The sequence below is a fragment of the Triturus cristatus genome, chromosome 1_1 (genome assembly GCF_964204655.1).
Source record: "Triturus cristatus chromosome 1_1, aTriCri1.1, whole genome shotgun sequence".
Taxonomy (NCBI): domain Eukaryota; kingdom Metazoa; phylum Chordata; class Amphibia; order Caudata; family Salamandridae; genus Triturus; species Triturus cristatus.
The window spans coordinates 755840542-755860239 of NC_140579.1; the positions used below are offsets into that span (position 1 = coordinate 755840542).

The 19698-nt window shown below is 56.9% G+C and overlaps 1 protein-coding gene across 1 annotated transcript in view; it reads right to left on the reverse strand.

Moving 5' to 3' along the window:
* Positions 1-1004: 1004 nt before the first annotated feature.
* The window catches only part of LOC146870994 (uncharacterized), a 112444-nt gene continuing 93750 nt past the window's right edge, over positions 1005-19698 (reverse strand). The window contains exons 2-9 of the mRNA XM_085646112.1: positions 3390-3674; positions 3123-3215; positions 2871-3018; positions 2456-2757; positions 2125-2332; positions 1821-1952; positions 1438-1580; positions 1005-1218 (exon numbers count right to left, since the gene is read on the reverse strand). Coding sequence (XP_085502238.1) covers positions 1005-1218; positions 1438-1580; positions 1821-1952; positions 2125-2332; positions 2456-2757; positions 2871-3018; positions 3123-3215; positions 3390-3674 — 1525 coding nt within the window. The remainder of the gene's footprint in view (positions 1219-1437; positions 1581-1820; positions 1953-2124; positions 2333-2455; positions 2758-2870; positions 3019-3122; positions 3216-3389; positions 3675-19698) is intronic.

A 19698-nucleotide genomic window follows, 5' to 3' on the forward strand; every position in this document is an offset into this window, starting at 1 on the left:
CCCACGGGATATATGTGCAGTGTCTAAACACACATGCGAGTTACCATAGAATTTAAATGGGAACGTAAAAGTTAGAAACAAGTTGATTTAGGACACTTCCGGATGGACTAGGATAAAGTTACTGAAAACTAGGACACTTGGAAAGTTAATACAAACAGGAGCACCGGAGTACTCGCGTTACCTCACCCACAGGAGCCGGGTGCATAGGTGTCAAGTTGTGTGGGATTTCGTCGCTGAATCCTATGGAGACCTGTAAAAAGATGCTATAGGCGACCAGGAGAGAAGTGTCTGGTTGGATCCAAGGGTGGATCGAGGATGTAGAGTACCTGAAAGCAGAGGGGACAGAGTCTGGGTCACTTGCCACGAGTTCAGTTCGTTCTTTTTTTTGGGTGGATCCCCATTCAGTGTAACTGGGAATTTATTTTCAATATGCATAAGCATATCATGCCCATTCTCTGCATAAACTTTGGAAACAGACTTCTCGCTCTGATGTGCCCTTTAAATATACAGAAAAAAAGATTGAAATTATGGCAATAGCAGATCAAAATAGTGCTGTGTGATAAAAAGAGAATGGTTTCAGTAGAGATCATTCACAGGTTTGGTTAATTTAGATTTGCAAAATGCAAGAAAACCTTTAAAATTTAGTAACTGAATTCTGAAACAGCATCTTACAGAATATATATGTAAATTAAAGAACAGAAAAAAGTGAAACATGATCTACAAAGTGTTCATACATTTATGACATAGAGAAGTATATTTAAAAAACAAAAGAGAACATATTACATTGCATACCTTTGATGTTGCTCTTTAGGGAGGGCTGCAAAATGCACAGTAGACTTTATTTTCAAGTCTCTGTAAATGAACACAAACAGTATTAATGGCTAGTTATTGTTTGAAATAAAGGTCTAAATATAACAATTATTTGTCATTGAAGTCTAATGATTATAGTATTGCAACTGTGTTTTCTAGAAGTCAAAGAGAGAGCAAAAACAATGATTGTTTTCTCACCATGGTATTTCCTGGGTAAGCTTATTCAGCAGTTTTGCTGCAGCACAGATATTTTCCACCCTCATCATTCGGTAATGCTTTTCAGCAGTTGGTGTGGAGTGTGCCATATAATCAGCCACAAGGCTTTTTTCCGCGTCAGAGCAGTCTTTTTTTGTTGCTGTCTCGAACACACGTCTCGCTTGCTGGCTCGTGATCGAAGGGACACTGTATCTGTAAGAATTATTGACATGTGACACCTGTTCGACTTACTATGAATATTTATTTCAAGGATTTATTTGGCTCGTGAGCTGATACCATTTTCAACAGAGGTAATACTAAAGCCATCTATTTGGATGCCAAATGAACCCCTAACCCTATTAAACTTATAGACAAACATCAGCCATTTGGAGCATGTGAACTCAAAGTGTGCAGCCATCACTGCAATAATACCTTTCATGAAATCGGTGGAGATCATTAGACGGATTATATATTGCACCCCCAGTGGATGATATAAAAAATGTATCATCTGTTGAAGCAGTCTTCCTTTTCCTTAACTTCTCCGGCCTGATCGTGGTGAAATATCGCTCAAACCACTGCAAGTAAAGAGGGAAACTAATATGAATTCACATTAAAAATGCATCTGTGACTGAAGTATTCACAATCTGTAATATTTTAAAGGTCAATACGAATTGAACTGCCTATACACTAAATTAATGGCACTCAAATAATCAGTTTTAAAACAAACAATTACAGGGATGCAAAGATTGTATCTAACGTAGTAGTGCTGGGTATGTGACTATCTTGTTAGGAACAGTGTCCTCTTTACTGAATACCTGTTCTTCTTCACGGCTTAAACAAAATGATGCAATCTGCTGAGCTGCAGTCTTGTGTTCTTTGACTGCAACAATTGCATAATAGTTTCCCTCCTCATCATGGTAGGATCTTCGTTCTTGCCATTCTTTAACCTGCAAAATTGTGAGATATTTATAATAATTACATAGTGTTTATAATTCTTTAAAAGTCCTTCTTTTAAGAGATACAAAAATTAAACATTGAGCATGGTCATGCCGAGGAAGAAGGAAGGCTCCGATGATACGTTGATGGATCCTAATAATTGTTTTTAGTTTGTTACCATACCTGAAAGTTCTTCACAACACCAGGTCTTTGTACATGTTTTAGGAGCAAAAGTGCCTCTAAATAGTATAATACCAGTAGTGTATCCTGTACAGAGAATTTCTGCTTGTTGGAGAGTTTTTTGATGACTTGAAGAAATTCCTCCTTTGCTTTCACTAAGATATGTAAGCAGTTTCCAGGGGTAATTTTCTCTGTAGTAAACTCCATGTACCTAAGAGATGTGTGGAAAGTCATAGTAAGTGTCAGAGAGAAAATTTAAATCTACAGTTATAGGAAATGTTGCTGTTTATTTTCATCTGATGGCTATTGTACTTAATAAATCATAAACTTTTACCTTCTGTGTGTCACTTCTTTAGAAATGCCTCTACTAATTTTTTTCTGCATATCCTTCATTACGCAGAGAAAATGCTGAGCGGCTGTATATAGGTCATTTTCACTCTCTCTTAAATCTGTAGCAACAGTAAGATAATGGATGAAACGTTTTAGATTTTTCATGTAGTTTACAACTGTCTGCTGGGCCAGGCCTGATGTTTTTAGCAGATTGAAAAACTCGCGTGTCCGAGGTATGTTCTTAATGAAATCCGTAGTTGGTGCTTCAGGATTGTAGAAAAATAAGAATCTTGCTACATTTTCCAGCTTTAATTTAAAAAAAAAAAACAGATAACAGTTATTATATAATTTGCTGAAAATCATGATTAATAGTATTAGCAGTAGAAACACCTATAGTAGTAAGAGCCTTTTTATATTACCTCTTGCTTGAAGTTGCAGACGGAGAGATCCTCTTTCAAATAGTTCCGGAAACCAACTAAAAGTTGGCAATCCAAGGAATGCTTCCTGTAAAGTCCCATGTCATTAAGCTTCTTGCGTATGGATGTCTGCCATGATTTTCCTCTTGGACTGTGTAATTGAATGGTGAAACGTTTTTGAAAACAAACTGTTTAAGATTAAATAGTTAACCAAGATGCATGTGATGCAAACAGATAGTGGTTATTTACACTTACGGTTGATATAATTCAGATTCTTTATCAGCTCCTTCTTCTTCCTCGTCTATCTGAAGGTCAGTATCCATTTCTTCTTCTGATGTCACAGGAAGTCTAAAAAGGAAGGGTTATATTTGAGCCGTAAAAATGTGCATGGATAGAATGGAATCCCTCCCAAGAATTAAAATCATCTGTTAGTGAAATAGAGGATATATAACAATTGATAATGTTTAAAGAGTTAACAGTTATAGCAAACTAACAATAAATACCAAAAGATTGTTTACTTACACAACAACTGGATCAACAGGCTTTCCAATAATGAAACAACCATTTGTTTCCAACATTTTGATAACAGGTATCAGGGCCTCTTCAATGATAAGAAGCTTTAGATTCTCATAATTGTAGATCCTTCCCTTCGCAAGATGGTCAATCATGGATGATCTAGCTTCTTTGACTGTTTTTCTAATCTCTTCAGGAGTGCTTCGCTTCATGCAAACTCTAGACAAGTGAAGTGGCAACTGCACACTGTTTTTAAAACATTTCACGCAAACAAGAGGAATGCGATTGACTTTGCTAGGAAGAAAAAAGAAAGTTGCACATTTAGAATAGCAAATTTGTTTTAAACAGAATGACATTAAATATACTGCTATTAAAAGTCAAAGACTATGTATAAACACATAAAAATAATGAAAGAGATATAAAAAGTATTAAGGAAAACCATATATCTGTAAAACATTTAATTGTTGACAGGCAGGTTGAAGTTTGGATATGATCCGGCTCTCTGATGGCTATGTCAATGTAATCATGAAGTGTGACCTTATCCTAATCCTTCAGCTCAGGGTTTCAGGACCTAACATGACAGGTAGTTTGCACCTGGCTGAAGGAAAGGTAGGCCCATTTAGGTCAAGCAGCCACCTGCAAACACAATCCTTGTACATGCAAAACAAATATTGCATTAAAAAGCTAAACATTGTATCAAGTCCAGAAAAATGGCATAGGCATGGAAGCTGACCACTTTAGCTATATGCTAAATGTATGAAGATTGGTGGACTGGTCCTTTAAAGCCATATAAACTATAAGTTCAAGTAGTATTTTGTCCCAATTAAAAATCAACCAAAGGTTTGAGAATTAGCACATGTGGGCACCCTACTCTCAGCGATATTGTGCATTTTACATTATGCATCTGTCACCCATGGTTCCTGATTTATACTGTAAAATGTGCACTGTTCTTTGACTGAATGCAGCTAAAAAGATTATGAACTAAAAATTAAAATATTATTTCACACCACTTAGCAGATAAACAACCAATGAACTATGGAATATGTTAGAGGGAGGCAATTTGAAACATGTGGGCAGCAGTATCTCAGCATTATTTTGCATGTTAAATTCTGATTCTATCTATCACGGATCTTGATTTATAGTGTAAAACGATAGATGTCAAATGGATGTATAACGATACATCGCGTGCCTTTACCACGCGTCTTTTACCTAGCACAGAACCTTACATCGCCTACTATTACATCGCTAGCTGTTGCAACATGAATGCGTTGCTTTCTATTGGGCAGAACATAACCTCGCAGTACATGACCTCGCACGCCATAACATCGCATTTTCTATGTGTGCAATGCTGCCTCGGTGTCCGTTAATGTCTGGCTATCTTGTGAATTTAATGTATCTGTCTCAATATGTACACTGCTGCCCGTTCTCTGGTAGTGTCTGGCTAGCTTGTGAATTGAATACATTTGTCTCACTTTGCATGCTGCCGCCGTGGTCTCCGTTAGTGTTGGGCTTTCTTTTCAATTAGGTGCTTCTGGCTGCTGCCAGGGTGCCTGCATTGGAGGGTCTGGCTATACTGTATATTATATCCATTCATCCCCTTATATTGTGCTGCCCTAGTCTGCAGTTTCTGGCAGCATCCAGGTCACCTTGTGAATTAAATGCATCTGACCCCAGTATACGCTACTACAATGGTATGTATCACAATGTCTGGTTATTTTGTGAATTGGATACACTACTTTTAAAATCAAAATGTACATGTCTGTTCATAATTTTCAGGGTACATTTCAGAATGTGAATTGTGTAGAACTAATGTAACTGCTCGGGATAGGGCAGGCATTTCTGCTGATGAGGTCAATCCGTAACCACAAGGGCAAGAAAGTGATATTAACAAGGAAACCGGACTATTCAACTCCCCTTCCTGTGGGAGACCAAAGAAATGTGGTCGGGTGACTGTTGCTGATGCTTTTTGTGATTTCTTTGTTGGGGATGGGGCGGCCTGACATTTGTGACTTCTGAGAAAGATCTGCTAAGGCGTCATTCAATGTTCTTAAATGTCGAAGAGGTGCATTATGAGTGATAAGTCCTCACCCTCAGAGTAGAGTGGCTGCGAAAGTATTGGAATGAGGAACCCCAAGACTCCCCTGAGAAATGAGGAATTTACTTGGATATTGATAATTCCACGTTCGATTAACACCAAACCACCCCCAGTAATGTCGTAGTCTCTCCCTACTGTGTTACCCGTAAGTTTTGTCTGCTTTCAGTTGGATGCCTGCGATGAGTTAACACGGAATTCATGGTGGTCTCAGAATTTCGATGCTTTTGGTAGCTCCTGTTACTGGCTCCATTAAAATTTCAGGGGAGCTTGTAATGCACCCTAATGCAGGTCAGATAACTTTGACGAAATTTCCAGTTTAACCACTCTGTCGTGCTTTTCCTCCAGTTGCAGCCACACTATTATGGGCAACATAGCACTATATGAACACTTTCTACAACTCCGTCAAACTTATATTACAGAGGTCTGTAGGGATGGAATGCAGAGTGGGCCCTGCCAGAAATCAAACCTATGAACTACAGCTTGGTTTAAGTCCGATTTCTGCATCAGTCGAATTGTCCCGAAAGCATGCACTGTAATGCCGCCCGCAATGTAAAAGTCGCGTCATGCATCCGCTACCCAGCCACCCATCCATCCACCCACCCATCCATCATTCATGCATCCCTCCACCCATCCATCATGCACACACCCACCCACATCATGCATCTATCTATCCATCCACCACCCAGCCAGCCAGCCATATATCATTCATGCATCCCTCCACCCATCCACCGTGCACCCACCCACATCATGCATCCATCCATCCATCCATCCACCACCCAACCAGCCACCCATCCATCCACCAATCCATCATTAATGCATCCCTCCATGTATGCATCGGGCACCCACCCACATCATGCACCCATCCATACATCCACCACCCAGCCACCCACCCATCCATCAACCCATCCATCATGCATCCATCCATTCATCACCCACCCATCCATCGTGCACCCACCCACTTCATGCATCCATCCATCCACCACCCAGCCACCCACCCATTCACCCATCCATCATTCATGCATCCATCCACCCATCCATCCATCACGCATCCACCCATAATGCATCCACACATCATGCATGCATCCATCATGCATCCATCCACTCATCATGCATCCACCATGCATCCCCCACCCACTCATCCACCCATCCATCATTCATGCAACCCTCCATGACTCCATCGGGCACCGACCCACATCATGCACCCATCCATCCATCCACCACCCAGCCACCCACCCACCCACCCATCGTGCACCCACCCACATCATGCATCAATCCATCACCCACCCATCCACCCACCCATCCATCGTGCACCCACCCACATCATGCATCCATCCACCACCCAGCCACCCACCCATCCATCCACCACCCAGCCACCCACCCATCCATCCACCCATCCATCATTCATGCATGCATCCACCCATCCATCCATCCATCATGCATGCATCCACCATGCATCCCCCCACCCACCCAGCATGCAACACATAAAAGGTAGATGTCGATGTTTTGGGGGTGTAGGCACGGGGAGACGTTTTCTGCGAGGGTTGAATGTGTGTCATGAAACTTTTTTATGACCATTAAACTTTCCCACACGTTTTCATTGCTAGATACGAGGCTCGAACCTTGTTTTCCAGCACTAAAGTCAGCCGCGCTAGCCGTCAGACCACATACTCCTCTCCCCTTTTGTGTGGCCGTGCAGTTTTCACATTTTGTGATCCTGCCTCCTTATTACATGATATTCTTTAGATTTCTCTCGATATTTTGCTTGTGTGTCATTTATAGCCACTATTTCTTCGATGCCGGAATGAAAATACTTCATTTTGCGAGGCAGGAATGAATAAAAACGTTTTGGGCCCATTAAACAGTGTCCTTTCCCAATCTACTGAAGCACTGCTCTGCACATAGCGCTTAAGGTGTTTTGTGCCTAGCACGCAGACCAGGGTGCAAACATTCCACATGCAGTGCAGAAACAAAGAGTCCAACCAAAACTGCATGCTGTGTGTTACCCCTTTTACAGCCATTCTGTCCGTAGTTGGCAGAATTAGCCCCCCCTCCCCCCTGAAATCTTTTCCAGCCCCCCTAGTGCATTCAATAAGCAATTTCACCACTCCATCTAACCCCCGTTTCACCTGCCACCTGCAACCTGCCTTCCCCGTCTCGTGGTCGCCGGACCTCACGGAGATCTGACCCAGCAAACCCGGAGAAAAAAGGACCATCGGGAAGGGGCTGAGAGGCAGGTGCATACCTGGGCCCCTGGGGGCCCCGGTAGGCTTGGCCCGGGCGCTGCCTTCCCCGTCTCAAGATCGCCGGACCTCACGGATGTCTGACACAGCAAACCCGGCGAAAAAAGGACCATCGGGAAGGGGCTGAGAGGCAGGAGCGTACCCAGGCCCCTGGGAGCCACAGCGGGTGGGCCCCGGGTTTGCCTTCCCCCGTCTCGGGATCACCGGACCTCATGGAGCTCTGACCCAGCAAACTCGGAGAAAAAGGACCATCGGGAAGGGGCTGAGAGGCAGGAGCATACCCGGGCCCCTGGGGGCCCCGGCGGGTGGGCCCCGGGTCTGCCTTCCCCTGATTCAGAATCGCCAAACCTCACTTTGGTCTGACTGACCCTCTCCCTAGTAATCCGGAGGAAAATTACCCCCCTTTCTTGTAATCCGTGCGCACGAGGTGACAGAGGGGACCCTAGGCGCGAATGTACCCGACCTCCTGGAGCCCTCGCTGGGACCTGGGAGGCAAATGGACCCTCATCGAGACTTCCAGGCAAGCTCGGCCATCTGGTTGCCCCATAGGAAAGCATTGTGCGCGACCAGATGGCCGAGGGGAAAGGAGCGACCAGATGGCCGAAGGGACTTGCGTGACCAGATGGCCGATGGGACAGGCGCGACCAGATGGCCGAGGGGAAAGGGGAAAGGGAAGGGGAAGCCTCCCCGGGCCCTCCGGACCCCGCCCCGGGCACCCTGCCACGCGGCAGGACCCAGGACGGAGCCCGGGGTGGGGGGAGGGCTGCCCTCCCCGGGGCCCCCAGGGGCCCGGCCGGAGCTCCTGAACCCAGATGAGTGAGGGGAGGCTCCCCGGACACAACGGAACCCTGTCCCGGGCCTTTGGGAGTGCCGCAGGCCGGGGGACAGTGCCTGGGGCCGGAGACCCCGACCCAGGGCCCGGCCGGGCCCCTGGACCCAGCCGGGGCCCCCAGGCCCGCAGGCGCAGGGGAAGCCTCCCCGGGCCCTCTGGACCCCACCCCGGGCACCCTGCCACGCGGCAGGACCCAGGACAGAGCCCGGGGCGGGGAGGCCGCCCTCCCCGGGGCCCCCAGGGGCCCGGACGGAGCTCCTGAACCCAGACAAGAGAGGGGAGGCTCCCCGGGCACAACAGAACCCCGTCCCGGGCCTTTGGCAGTGCCGCAGGCCGGGGGACGGGGCCCGGGGCCGGAGACCCTGACCCGGGGCCCGGCCGGGCCCCTGGACCCAGCCGGGGCCCCCAGGCCCTCAGGCACAGGGGAAGCATCCCCGGGCCCTCCGGACCCCGCCCCGGGCACCCTGCCACATGGCAGGACCCATGACGGAGCCCGGGGCGGGGAGGCCGCCCTCCCTGGGGCCCCCAGGGGCCCGGACGGAACTCCTGAACCCTGACGAGCGAGGGGAGGCTCCCCGAACACAACAGAACCCCGTCCCGGGCCTTTGGCAGTGCCGCAGGCCGGGGGAGGGTGCCCGAGGCGGGAGACCCTGACCCCTGGCCCCTGGACCCAGCCGGGGGCCCCCAGGTCCGCAGGCGCAGGGGAAGCCTCCCCGGGCCCTCCGGACCCCGTCCCGGGCACCCTGCCACGCGGCAGGACCCAGTTCGGAGCCCGGGGCGGGGAGGCCGCCCTCCCCGGGGCCCCCAGGGGCCCCCAGGGGCCCGGATGGATCTCCTGAACCCAGACGAGCAAGGGGAGGCTCCCCGGACACAACGGAAGCCCGTTCCGGGCCTTTGGGAGTGCCGCAGGCCAGGGGAGCGAGACCCCGACCCAGGGCCCGGTCGGGCCCCTGGACCCAGCTGGGGCCCCCAGGTCTGCAGGAGCAGGGGAAGCCTCCACGGGCCCTCCGGACCCCGTCCCGGGCACCCTGCCATGCAGCAGGACCCAGGACAGAGCCCGGGGCAGGAAGGCCGCCCTCCCCGGGGCCCTCAGGGGCCCGGCCAGAGCTGCTGAACCCAGCCGAGCGAGGGGAGGCTCCCTGGCCACAACAGAACCCTGTCCTGGGCCTTTGGCAGTGCCGCAGGCCGTGGGACGGGGCCCGGGGCCGGAGACCCTGACCCGGGGCCCGGCTGGGCCCCTAGACCCAGCCGGGGCCCCCAGGCCCTCAGGCACAGGGGAAGCATCCCCGGGCCCTCCGGACCCCGCCCCGGGCACCCTGCCACGTGGCAGGACCCATGACGGAGCCCGGGGCGGGGAGGCCGCCCTCCCTGGGGCCCCCAGGGGCCCGGACGGAACTCCTGAACCCTGACGAGCGAGGGGAGGCTCCCCGAACACAACGGAAGCCCGTTCCGGGCCTTTGGGAGTGCCGCAGGCCAGGGGAGCGAGACCCCGACCCAGGGCCCGGTCGGGCCCCTGGACCCAGCTGGGGCCCCCAGGTCTGCAGGAGCAGGGGAAGCCTCCACGGGCCCTCCGGACCCCGTCCCGGGCACCCTGCCATGCAGCAGGACCCAGGACAGAGCCCGGGGCGGGAAGGCCGCCCTCCCCGGGGCCCTCAGGGGCCCGGCCAGAGCTGCTGAACCCAGCCGAGCGAGGGGAGGCTCCCTGGCCACAACAGAACCCTGTCCTGGGCCTTTGGCAGTGCCGCAGGCCGGGGGACGGGGCCCGGGGCCGGAGACCCTGACCCGGGGCCCGGCCGGGCCCCTAGACCCAGCCGGGGCCCCCAGGCCCTCAGGCACAGGGGAAGCATCCCCGGGCCCTCCGGACCCCGCCCCGGGCACCCTGCCACGTGGCAGGACCCATGACGGAGCCCGGGGCGGGGAGGCCGCCCTCCCTGGGGCCCCCAGGGGCCCGGACGGAACTCCTGAACCCTGACGAGCGAGGGGAGGCTCCCCGAACACAACAGAACCCCGTCCCGGGCCTTTGGCAGTGCCGCAGGCCGGGGGAGGGTGCCCGAGGCGGGAGACCCTGACCCCTGGCCCCTGGACCCAGCCGGGGGCCCCCAGGTCCGCAGGTGCAGGGGAAGCCTCCCCGGGCCCTCCGGACCCCATCCCGGGCACCCTGCCACGCGGCAGGACCCAGTTCAGAGCCCGGGGCGGGGAGGCCGCCCTCCCCGGGGCCCCCAGGGGCCCGGACGGAGCTCCTGAACCCAGACGAGTGAGGGGAGGCTCCCCGGACACAACGGAACCCTGTCCCGGGCCTTTGGGAGTGCCGCAGGCCGGGGGACAGTGCCTGGGGCCGGAGACCCTGACCCAGGGCCCGGCCGGGCCCCTGGACCCAGCCGGGGCCCCCAGGCCCGCAGGCGCAGGGGAAGCCTCCCCGGGCCCTCTGGACCCCACCCCGGGCACCCTGCCACACGGCAGGACCCAGGACGGAGCCCGGGGCGGGGAGGCCGCCCTCCCCGGGGCCCCCAGGGGCCCGGACGGAGCTCCTGAACCCAGACAAGAGAGGGGAGGCTCCCCGGGCACAACAGAACCCCGTCCCGGGCCTTTGGCAGTGCCGCAGGCCGGGGGACGGGGCCCGGGGCCGGAGACCGTGACCCGGGGCCCGGCCGGGCCCCTGGACCCAGCCGGGGCCCTCAGACACAGGGGAAGCATCCCCGGGCCCTCCGGACCCCGCCCCGGGCACCCTGCCACATGGCAGGACCCATGACGGAGCCCGGGGCAGGGAGGCCGCCCTCCCTGGGGCCCCCAGGGGCCCGGACGGAACTCCTGAACCCTGACGAGCGAGGGGAGGCTCCCCGAACACAACAGAACCCCGTCCCGGGCCTTTGGCAGTGCCGCAGGCCGGGGGAGGGTGCCCGAGGCGGGAGACCCTGACCCCTGGCCCCTGGACCCAGCCGGGGGCCCCCAGGTCCGCAGGCGCAGGGGAAGCCTCCCCGGGCCCTCCGGACCCCGTCCCGGGCACCCTGCCACGCGGCAGGACCCAGTTCGGAGCCCGGGGCGGGGAGGCCGCCCTCCCCGGGGCCCCCAGGGGCCCCCAGGGGCCCGGATGGATCTCCTGAACCCAGACGTGCAAGGGGAGGCTCCCCGGACACAACGGAAGCCCGTTCCGGGCCTTTCGGAGTGCCGCAGGCCAGGGGAGCGAGACCCCGACCCAGGGCCCGGTCGGGCCCCTGGACCCAGCTGGGGCCCCCAGGTCTGCAGGCGCAGGGGAAGCCTCCACGGGCCCTCCGGACCCCGTCCCGGGCACCCTGCCATGCAGCAGGACCCAGGACAGAGCCCGGGGCGGGAAGGCCGCCCTCCCCGGGGCCCTCAGGGGCCCGGCCAGAGCTGCTGAACCCAGCCGAGCGAGGGGAGGCTCCCTGGCCACAACAGAACCCTGTCCTGGGCCTTTGGCAGTGCCGCAGGCCGGGGGACGGGGCCCGGGGCCGGAGACCCTGACCCGGGGCCCGGCCGGGCCCCTAGACCCAGCCGGGGCCCCCAGGCCCTCAGGCACAGGGGAAGCATCCCCGGGCCCTCCGGACCCCGCCCCGGGCACCCTGCCACGTGGCAGGACCCATGACGGAGCCCGGGGCGGGGAGGCCGCCCTCCCTGGGGCCCCCAGGGGCCCGGACGGAACTCCTGAACCCTGACGAGCGAGGGGAGGCTCCCCGAACACAACAGAACCCCGTCCCGGGCCTTTGGCAGTGCCGCAGGCCGGGGGAGGGTGCCCGAGGCGGGAGACCCTGACCCCTGGCCCCTGGACCCAGCCGGGGGCCCCCAGGTCCGCAGGTGCAGGGGAAGCCTCCCCGGGCCCTCCGGACCCCGTCCCGGGCACCCTGCCACGCGGCAGGACCCAGTTCGGAGCCCGGGGCCCGGCCAGAGCTGCTGAACCCAGCCGAGCGAGGGGAGGCTCCCTGGCCACAACAGAACCCTGTCCTGGGCCTTTGGGAGTGCCGCAGGCCGGGGGACAGGGCCCGGGTCCCGGAGCCCCTGACCCGGGGCCTGGCTGGAATCAGCTGGGGCTCCCAGGACCACAGGTGCAGGGGAAGCCTCCCCGGACCCTCCTGGACCCCTTGTCCTGGCACCCTGCCACACGGCAGGCCCCGGGACAGAACCAGGGCAGCATCCGGGCCCGTCTAGCTGCCGGCTGAGGACCGAGAGGGGTCAAAGAGTACCCTGTCCCCAGTAATCCAGTGGAAGGCTACCCCCCTTTCTTGAAACCTGCGCGCTCCGAGTGATGGAGGGGACCCTTGGGGCGAACGCGCCCGGCCTCTTGGAGCCCTGGTTGGGATACGGGAGGCGAATGGACCCCCTACGGGACTTCCAGGCCCGCCCAGCCATCTGGCCCCCCTTATAGGAAAGCATTGCGTGCGACCAGATGGCCGAGGGGAAAGGAGCGACCAGATGGCCGGCAACTGAAAGGACTCCCGTCTGCTTGCCCAGAGCCGGGCCATAGCGGTAGGGCTCCCGCCTCATCCAAGGGCTCAGTGGGCTCTGCTTCCCGGAGGGGGCTCGGGGACAGCGGCTGGGCCTCAGGCACGGGGATGACCGACGGAGCTCTTGGGCCCAGACGCCCCAGGGGAGCCCGTCCTTGGGCACTTTGCCATGCCGCGGGCCAGAGGAGGGAAGCCCCGGATGCCTGGGAGGATGTTGCCCGGGCGTAGCCCATCTGGTCCCGGCAAAGAACCGCCAGCCCCGGAGGGGTCTTCAGGCACACCCTGCCCCTACTAATCCGGAGGAAGGCTACCCCCCTTTCTTGTAACCCGTGCGCTCCGAGTGACAGAGGGGACCCTAGGCGCGGACACGCCCGGCCTCCTGGAGCCCTGGCTGGGATCCGGGAGGCGAATGGACCTTCATCGGACTACCAGGCAGGCCCGGCCATCTGGTCGCCCCATTGGAAAGCATTGCGCGTGACCAGATGGCCGAGGGGAAAGGAGCGACCAGATGGCCGGTAACTGAAAGGACTCCCGTCTGCCCGCCCAGAGACGGGCCATAGCAGTAGGGCTCCTGCCTGATCCAAGGGCTCAGTGGGCTCTGCTTCCCAGGGGGGCTCGGGGACAGCGGCTGGGCCTCAGGCACGGGGAGGACCGATGGAGCTCTCGGGCCCGGGCGCCCCGGGGGGAGGACTGCCCGGGACCCATGGAGCCCGTCCCTGGGCACTTTGCTACGCCGCGGGCCGGAGGAGGGAGCCCCGGACGGCTGGGAGGATGTTGCCCGGGCATGTCCCCGGCAAAGAACCACCTGCCCCGGAGGGGTGTTCCGGCATACCCTGCCCCTACTAATCCGGAGGAAGGCTACCCACCTTTCTTGTAACCCTCGCACTCCGAGGGACGGAGGGGACCCTAGGCGGGGACGCGCCCAGCCTCCTGGAGCCCTGGCTGGGACCCGGGAGACGAATGGACCCTCATCGGGACTACCAGGCCGGCCCGGCAATCTGGTCGCCCCACTGGAAAGCATTGCGCGCGACCAGATGGCCGAGGGGAAAGAAGCGACCAGATGGCCGGCAACTGAAAGGACTCCCGTCTGCCCGCCCAGAGCCGGGCCATAGCGGTAGGGCTCCCGCCTGATCCAAGGGCTCGGTGGGCTCTGCTTCCCGGGGGGGCTCGGGGACAGCGGCTGGGCCTCAGGCACGGGGAGGACCGATGGAGCTCTCGGGCCCAGGCGCCCCGGGGGGAGGACTGCCCGGGACCGTGGAGCCCGTCCCTGGGCACTTTGCCACGCCGCGGGCCGGAGGAGGGAGCCCCGGACGCCTGGGAGGATGTTGCCCGGGCATAGCCCATCTGGTCCCCGGCAAAGAACCACCAGCCCCGGAGGGGTGTTCCGGCATACCCTGCCCCTACTAATCCGGAGGAAGGCTACCCACCTTTCTTGTAACCCTCGCGCTCCGAGTGACGGAGGGGATCCTAGGCACGGATGCGCCCAACCTCCTGGAGCCCTGACTGGGATCCGGGAGTCAAATGAGCCCTCATCGGGACTTCCAGGCTGGCCCGGCCATCTGGTCGCCCCATTGGAAAGCATTGCGCACGACCAGATGGCCGAGGGGAAAGGAGCGACCAGATGGCCGGGACTGAAAGGACTCCCATCTGTCCAAACCGGAGCCTTCGCAGGGTTCCCGCCTGCCCACGCAGGGCTCTGTGGCTGCAGGGCTCTGTGGCTGCAGGGCTCTGTGGCTGCAGGGCTCCGGGCCTGCAGGGCTCCGGGCCTGCAGGGCTCCAGGGCTCCGGGGCTGCAGGGCTCCGGGGCTGCAGGGCTCCGGGGCTGCAGGGCTCCAGGGTAGCAGGGCTCCGAGCCTGCAGGTCTCCGGGGCTCCTGGCTGAAGGGCTCCAGGGCTTTGGGGCTGCAGGCCTCGGGGGGGGGCTCATAGACCCCACGCTGGGCCTCAGGCATGGGAGGCCCGGCGGAGCTCCCGGGGCCCGGACGCCCGGGGGACCCATGGAGCCCATCCTGGGCACTTTGCCTCGCTGCGGGCTGGAGGAGGGAGCACCGGACGCCCCGGGGAAGTGTCGTCTGGGCTTGGCCCATCTGGTCCCCGTCTGAGAACCGCCAGCCCCTGAGGGGTGTTCCGGCACACCCTGCCCCTACTAATCCGGAGAAAGGCTACCCACCTTTCTTGTAACCCTCGCGCTCCGAGTGACGGAGGGGATCCCAGGCGCGGATGCGCCCGACCTCCTGGAGCCCTGACTGGGATCCGGGAGTCAAATGAGCCCTCATCGGGACTTCCAGGCTGGCCCGGCCATCTGGTCGCCCCATTGGAAAGCATTACGCGCGACCAGATGGCGGAGGGGAAAGGAGCGACCAGATGGCCGGGACTGAAAGGACTCCCATCTGTCCAACCCCGAGCCTTCGCGCTAGGGTTCCCGCCTGCCCACGCAGGGCTCCGTGGCTGCAGGGCTTTGGGGCTGCAGAGCTCCAGGGCTGCAGGGCTCCGAGGCTGCAGGGCTCCAGGGCTGCAGGGCTCTGGGGCTGCAGGGCTCCAGGGCTGCAGGGCTCCGGGGCTGCAGGGCTCTAGGCCTGCAGGGCTCCGGGCCTGCAGGGCTCCAGGGCTACAGGGCTCCGGGGCTGCAGGGCTCCGTGGCTGCAGGGCTCCGGGGCTGCAGGGCTCCGGGGCTGCAGGGCTCCAGGGCTCCGGGGCTGCAGGGCTCCAGGCCTGCAGGGCTCTGGGCCTGAAGGGCTCCAGGGCTCCGGGCTGAAGGGCTCCAGGGCTGCAGGGCTTTGGGGCTGCAGGGCTCGGGGGGATTCGTAGACCCCCACGCTGGGCCTCAGGCATGGGAGGCCCAGCGGAGCTCCCGGGGCCCGGACGCCCAGGGGACCCATGGAGCCCATCCCGGGCACTTTGCCTCACCGCGGGCTGGAGGAGGGAGCAACGCACGCCCCGGGGATGTGTCGTCCGGGCTTGGCCCATCTGGTCCCTGCCTGAGAACTGCCATCCCCAGGAAGGGTGTCCCAGCATACCCTGCCCCTAGTAATACGGAGGAAGGCTACCCCCCTTTCTGGTAAACCGTGAGCACTGAGTGAGGGAGGAGACCCTAGGCCTGGGCGCACCCGACTTCTTGGAGCCCTTCCTGGGATCGGGAAGGCGAATGAGCCCCCATCGGGACTTCCAGGGCAGCCCGGCCATCTGGTCACCCCATTGGAAAGCATTGCGTGCGACCAGATGGCTGAGGGAAAGGTGCGACCAGATGTCCGGGACCGAAAGGACTCCCATCTGCCCGTGCCGAGTCATAGCGGTAGGGCTCCCACCTGCCCTTGCAGGGCTCTGGAGCTCTGCACCAGGGACCATTGTCCCGGGCAGATGGACACTTGGCAGGCCGCAGGACGCGAGCTCCCATGCCCTGACCGAAACTCAGGAGGCCCGGGGCTGATCTCTGCTTCTCAACGCAGCCAGCCCGGGGAGATCGGGGAGCCTGCCCAAGCACGAGGGACCCCAGTCCCGGGCACACGGTCCATCAGTTTGTGCGCTCGTTTTCCACAATTTTTTTCAGAATAGTGCATAGTTGCGCTAGGCAGAGTCCGCCCAGCCCTACTCAGGATGTGCTCTCGTTTTCCACAATTTTTTTCAAAATTCTGCGTAGTGGTGCTACGCAAAGTCCGCCAAGCCCTAATTAGGAGTAGAGTGTAGGGTGTAGGGTGTAGGTGGGAGTAGGAGTAGAGTGTAGGGTGTAGGTGGGAGTAGGAGTAGAGTGCAGGGTTTAGGATGTAGGTAGGAGTAGGATTAGGAGTAGAGTGTAGGGTGTAGGTGGGAGTAGGAGTAGAGTGTAGGTGGGAGTAGGAGTAGAGTGTAGAGTGTAGGTGGGAGTAGGAGTAGAGTGTAGGTGGGAGTAGGAGTGGGAGTGGAGTGTAGGTGGGAGTAGGAGTAGAGTGTAGGGTTGTAGGGTATAGGTGGGAGTAGGAGTAGAGTGTATGGTGTAGGTGGAAGTAGGAGTAGAGTGTAGAGTGCAGATGGGAGTAGGAGTAGAGTGTAGGTGGGAGTAGGAGTAGAGTGTAGGGGGGAGTAGGAGTAGAGTGTAGGTAGGAGTAGAGTGTAGGTGGGAGTAGGAGTAGAGTATAGAGTGTAGGTGGGAGTAGATTGTAGAGTGTAGGGTGTAGGTGGGAGTAGAGTGTAGAGTGTAGGTGGGAGTAGAGTGTAGAGTGTAGGGTGTAGGTGGGAGTAGGAGTAGAGTGCAGGGAGTAGAGTGTAGGTGGGAGTAGGAGTGGGAGTAGAGTGTAGGTGGGAGTAGGAGTAGAGTGTAGAGTGTAGGGTGTAGGTGGGAGTAGTAGTAGAGTGTAGAGTGTAGGGTGCAGGTAGGTGGGAGCAGTAGAGTGTAGGGTGTAGGTGGGATTAGGAGTAGAGTGTAGTTGGGAGTAGGAGTAGGGTGTAGGTGGGAGTAGGAGTAGAGTGTAGAGTGTAGGTGGGAGTAGGGAGTAGGGAGTAGAGTGTAGAGTGTAGGTGAGAGTAGGGAGTAGAGTGTAGAGTGTAGGTGGGAGTAGATGTAGGGAGTAGATTGTAGGTGGGAGTTGGTGTAGAGTTTAGAGTGTAGGTGGGAGTAGGTGTAGAGTGTAGGTGGGAGTAGGAGTAGGAGTGGGAGTAGAGTGTAGGGAGTAGAGTGTAGGTTGGAGTAGAGTGTAGGTGGGAGTAGGAGTAGAGTGTAGGGTGTGGGGTGTTGGTGGGAGTAGGAGTAGAGTGTAGGGTGTAGGGTGTAGGTGGGAGTAGGAGTAGAGTGTAGGGTATAGGTGGGAGTAGGAGTAGAGTGTAGGGTGTAGGTGGGAGTAGGAGTAGAGTGTTTGTGGGAGTAGGAGTAGGATGTAGGTGGGAGTAGGAGTAGAGTATAGAGTGTAGGGTGTAGGTGGGAGTAGGAGTAGAGTGTCGGTGGGAGTAGGAGTGGGAGTAGAGTGTAGGTGGGAGTAGGAGTGGGTGTAGAGTGTAGGGAGTAGAGTGTAGGTGAGAGTAAGAGTAGAGTGTAGGTGGTAGTAGGAGTGGGAGCAGAGTGTAGAGTGTAGGTGGGAGTAGGAGTAGATTGTAGGGTGTAGGTGGGAGTAGGAGTAGAGTGTAGATAGGTGGGAGTAGGAGTAGAGTGTAGCGTGTAGGTGGGAGTAGAAGTAGAGTGTAGGTGGTAGTAGGAGTAGGAGTAGAGTGTAGAGTGTAGATGGGAGTAGGAGTGGGAGTAGAGTGTAGGTGGGAGGAGGAGTAGAGTGTTGGGTTGTAGGGTGTAGGTGGGAGTAGGAGTAGAGTGTAGGGTGTAGGTGGGAGTAGGAGTAGAGTGTAGTGTAGGGTGTAGGTGAGAGTAGGAGTAGAGTGTAGGGTGTAGGAGTAGAGTGTAGGGTGTAGGTGGGAGTAGGAGTAGAGTGTAGGTGGGAGTTGGCGTAGAGTGTAGAGTGTAGGTGGGAGTAGAGTATAGGTAGGAGTAGGAGTAGAGTGTAGAGTGTAGGTAAGAGTAGAGTGTAGGTGGGAGTAGGAGTAGAGTGTAGAGAGTAGGTGGGTGTAGGAGTAGAGTGTAGGTGGGAGTAGGAGTAGAGTGAAGGGTGTAGGGTGTAGGTGGGAGTCGGAGTAAAATGTAGTGTGTAGGTGGGAGTAGGAATAGAGTGTAGGTAGGAGTAGGATGTAGGTGGGAGTAGGAGTAGAGTATAGAGTGTAGGGTGTTAGTGGGAGTAGGAGTAGAGTGTAGGTGGGAGAAGGAGTAGAATGTAGGTGGGAGTAGGAGTGGGAGTAGAGTGTAGGGAGTAGAGTGTAGGTAGAAGTATGAGTGTGAGGAGTGTAGGGAGTAGAGTGTAGGTGGGAGTAGGAGTGGGAGTAGAGTGTAGGTAGGAGTATGAGTAGTATGTAGGGTGTAGGGTGTAGGTGGGAGTAGGAGTAGAGTGTAGGGTATAGGTGGGAGTAAGAGTAGAGTGTACAGTGTAGGGTGTAGGTGGGAGTAGGCATAGAGTGTAGGGTGTAGGGTGTAGGTGGGAGTAGGAGTAGAGTGTAGGTGGGAGTAGAGTGTAGAGTGTAGGTGGGAGTAGGAGTAGAGTGTAGGGTGTAGGGTGTAGGTGGGAGTGGTAGTAGGGGTAGGTGGGAGTAGGAGTATAGTGTAGGGTGTAGGTGGGAGTAGGAGTAGAGTGTAGAGTGTAGGTAGGAGTGGGAGTAGAGTGTGGGAAGTAGAGTGTAGGGTGTAGGTGGGAGTAGGAGTAGTGTGTAGGGTGTAGGTGGGAGTAGGAGTAGAGTATAGGTGGGAGTAGGAGTAGAGTAGGAGTAGAGTGCAGGGTGTAGGTGGGAGCAGGAGTAGAGTGTAGGGTGTAGGTGGGAGTAGGAGTAGAGTGTAGAGTGTAGGTGGGAGTAGGAGTGGAGTGTAAGTGGGAGTAGGAGTCGGAGTAGAGTGTAGGGAGTAGAGTGTAGGTGGGAGTAGAGTGTAGAGTGTAGGTGGAGTAGAGTGTAGAGTGTAGGTTGGAGTAGAGTGTAGAGTGGAGGGTGTAGGTGGGAGTAGGAGTAGAGTGCAGGGAGTAGAGTGTAGGTGGGAGTAGGAGTGGGAGTAGAGTGTAGGTGGGAGTAGGAGTGAGTGAGGGTGTAGGTGGGAGTAGGAGTAGAGTGTAGCGTGTAGGGGGTAGGTGGAGTAGTAGAAAGTGTAGAGGGTGCAGGTGGGAGTAGTAGAGTATAGGGGGAGGGGGTATTAGGAGTAG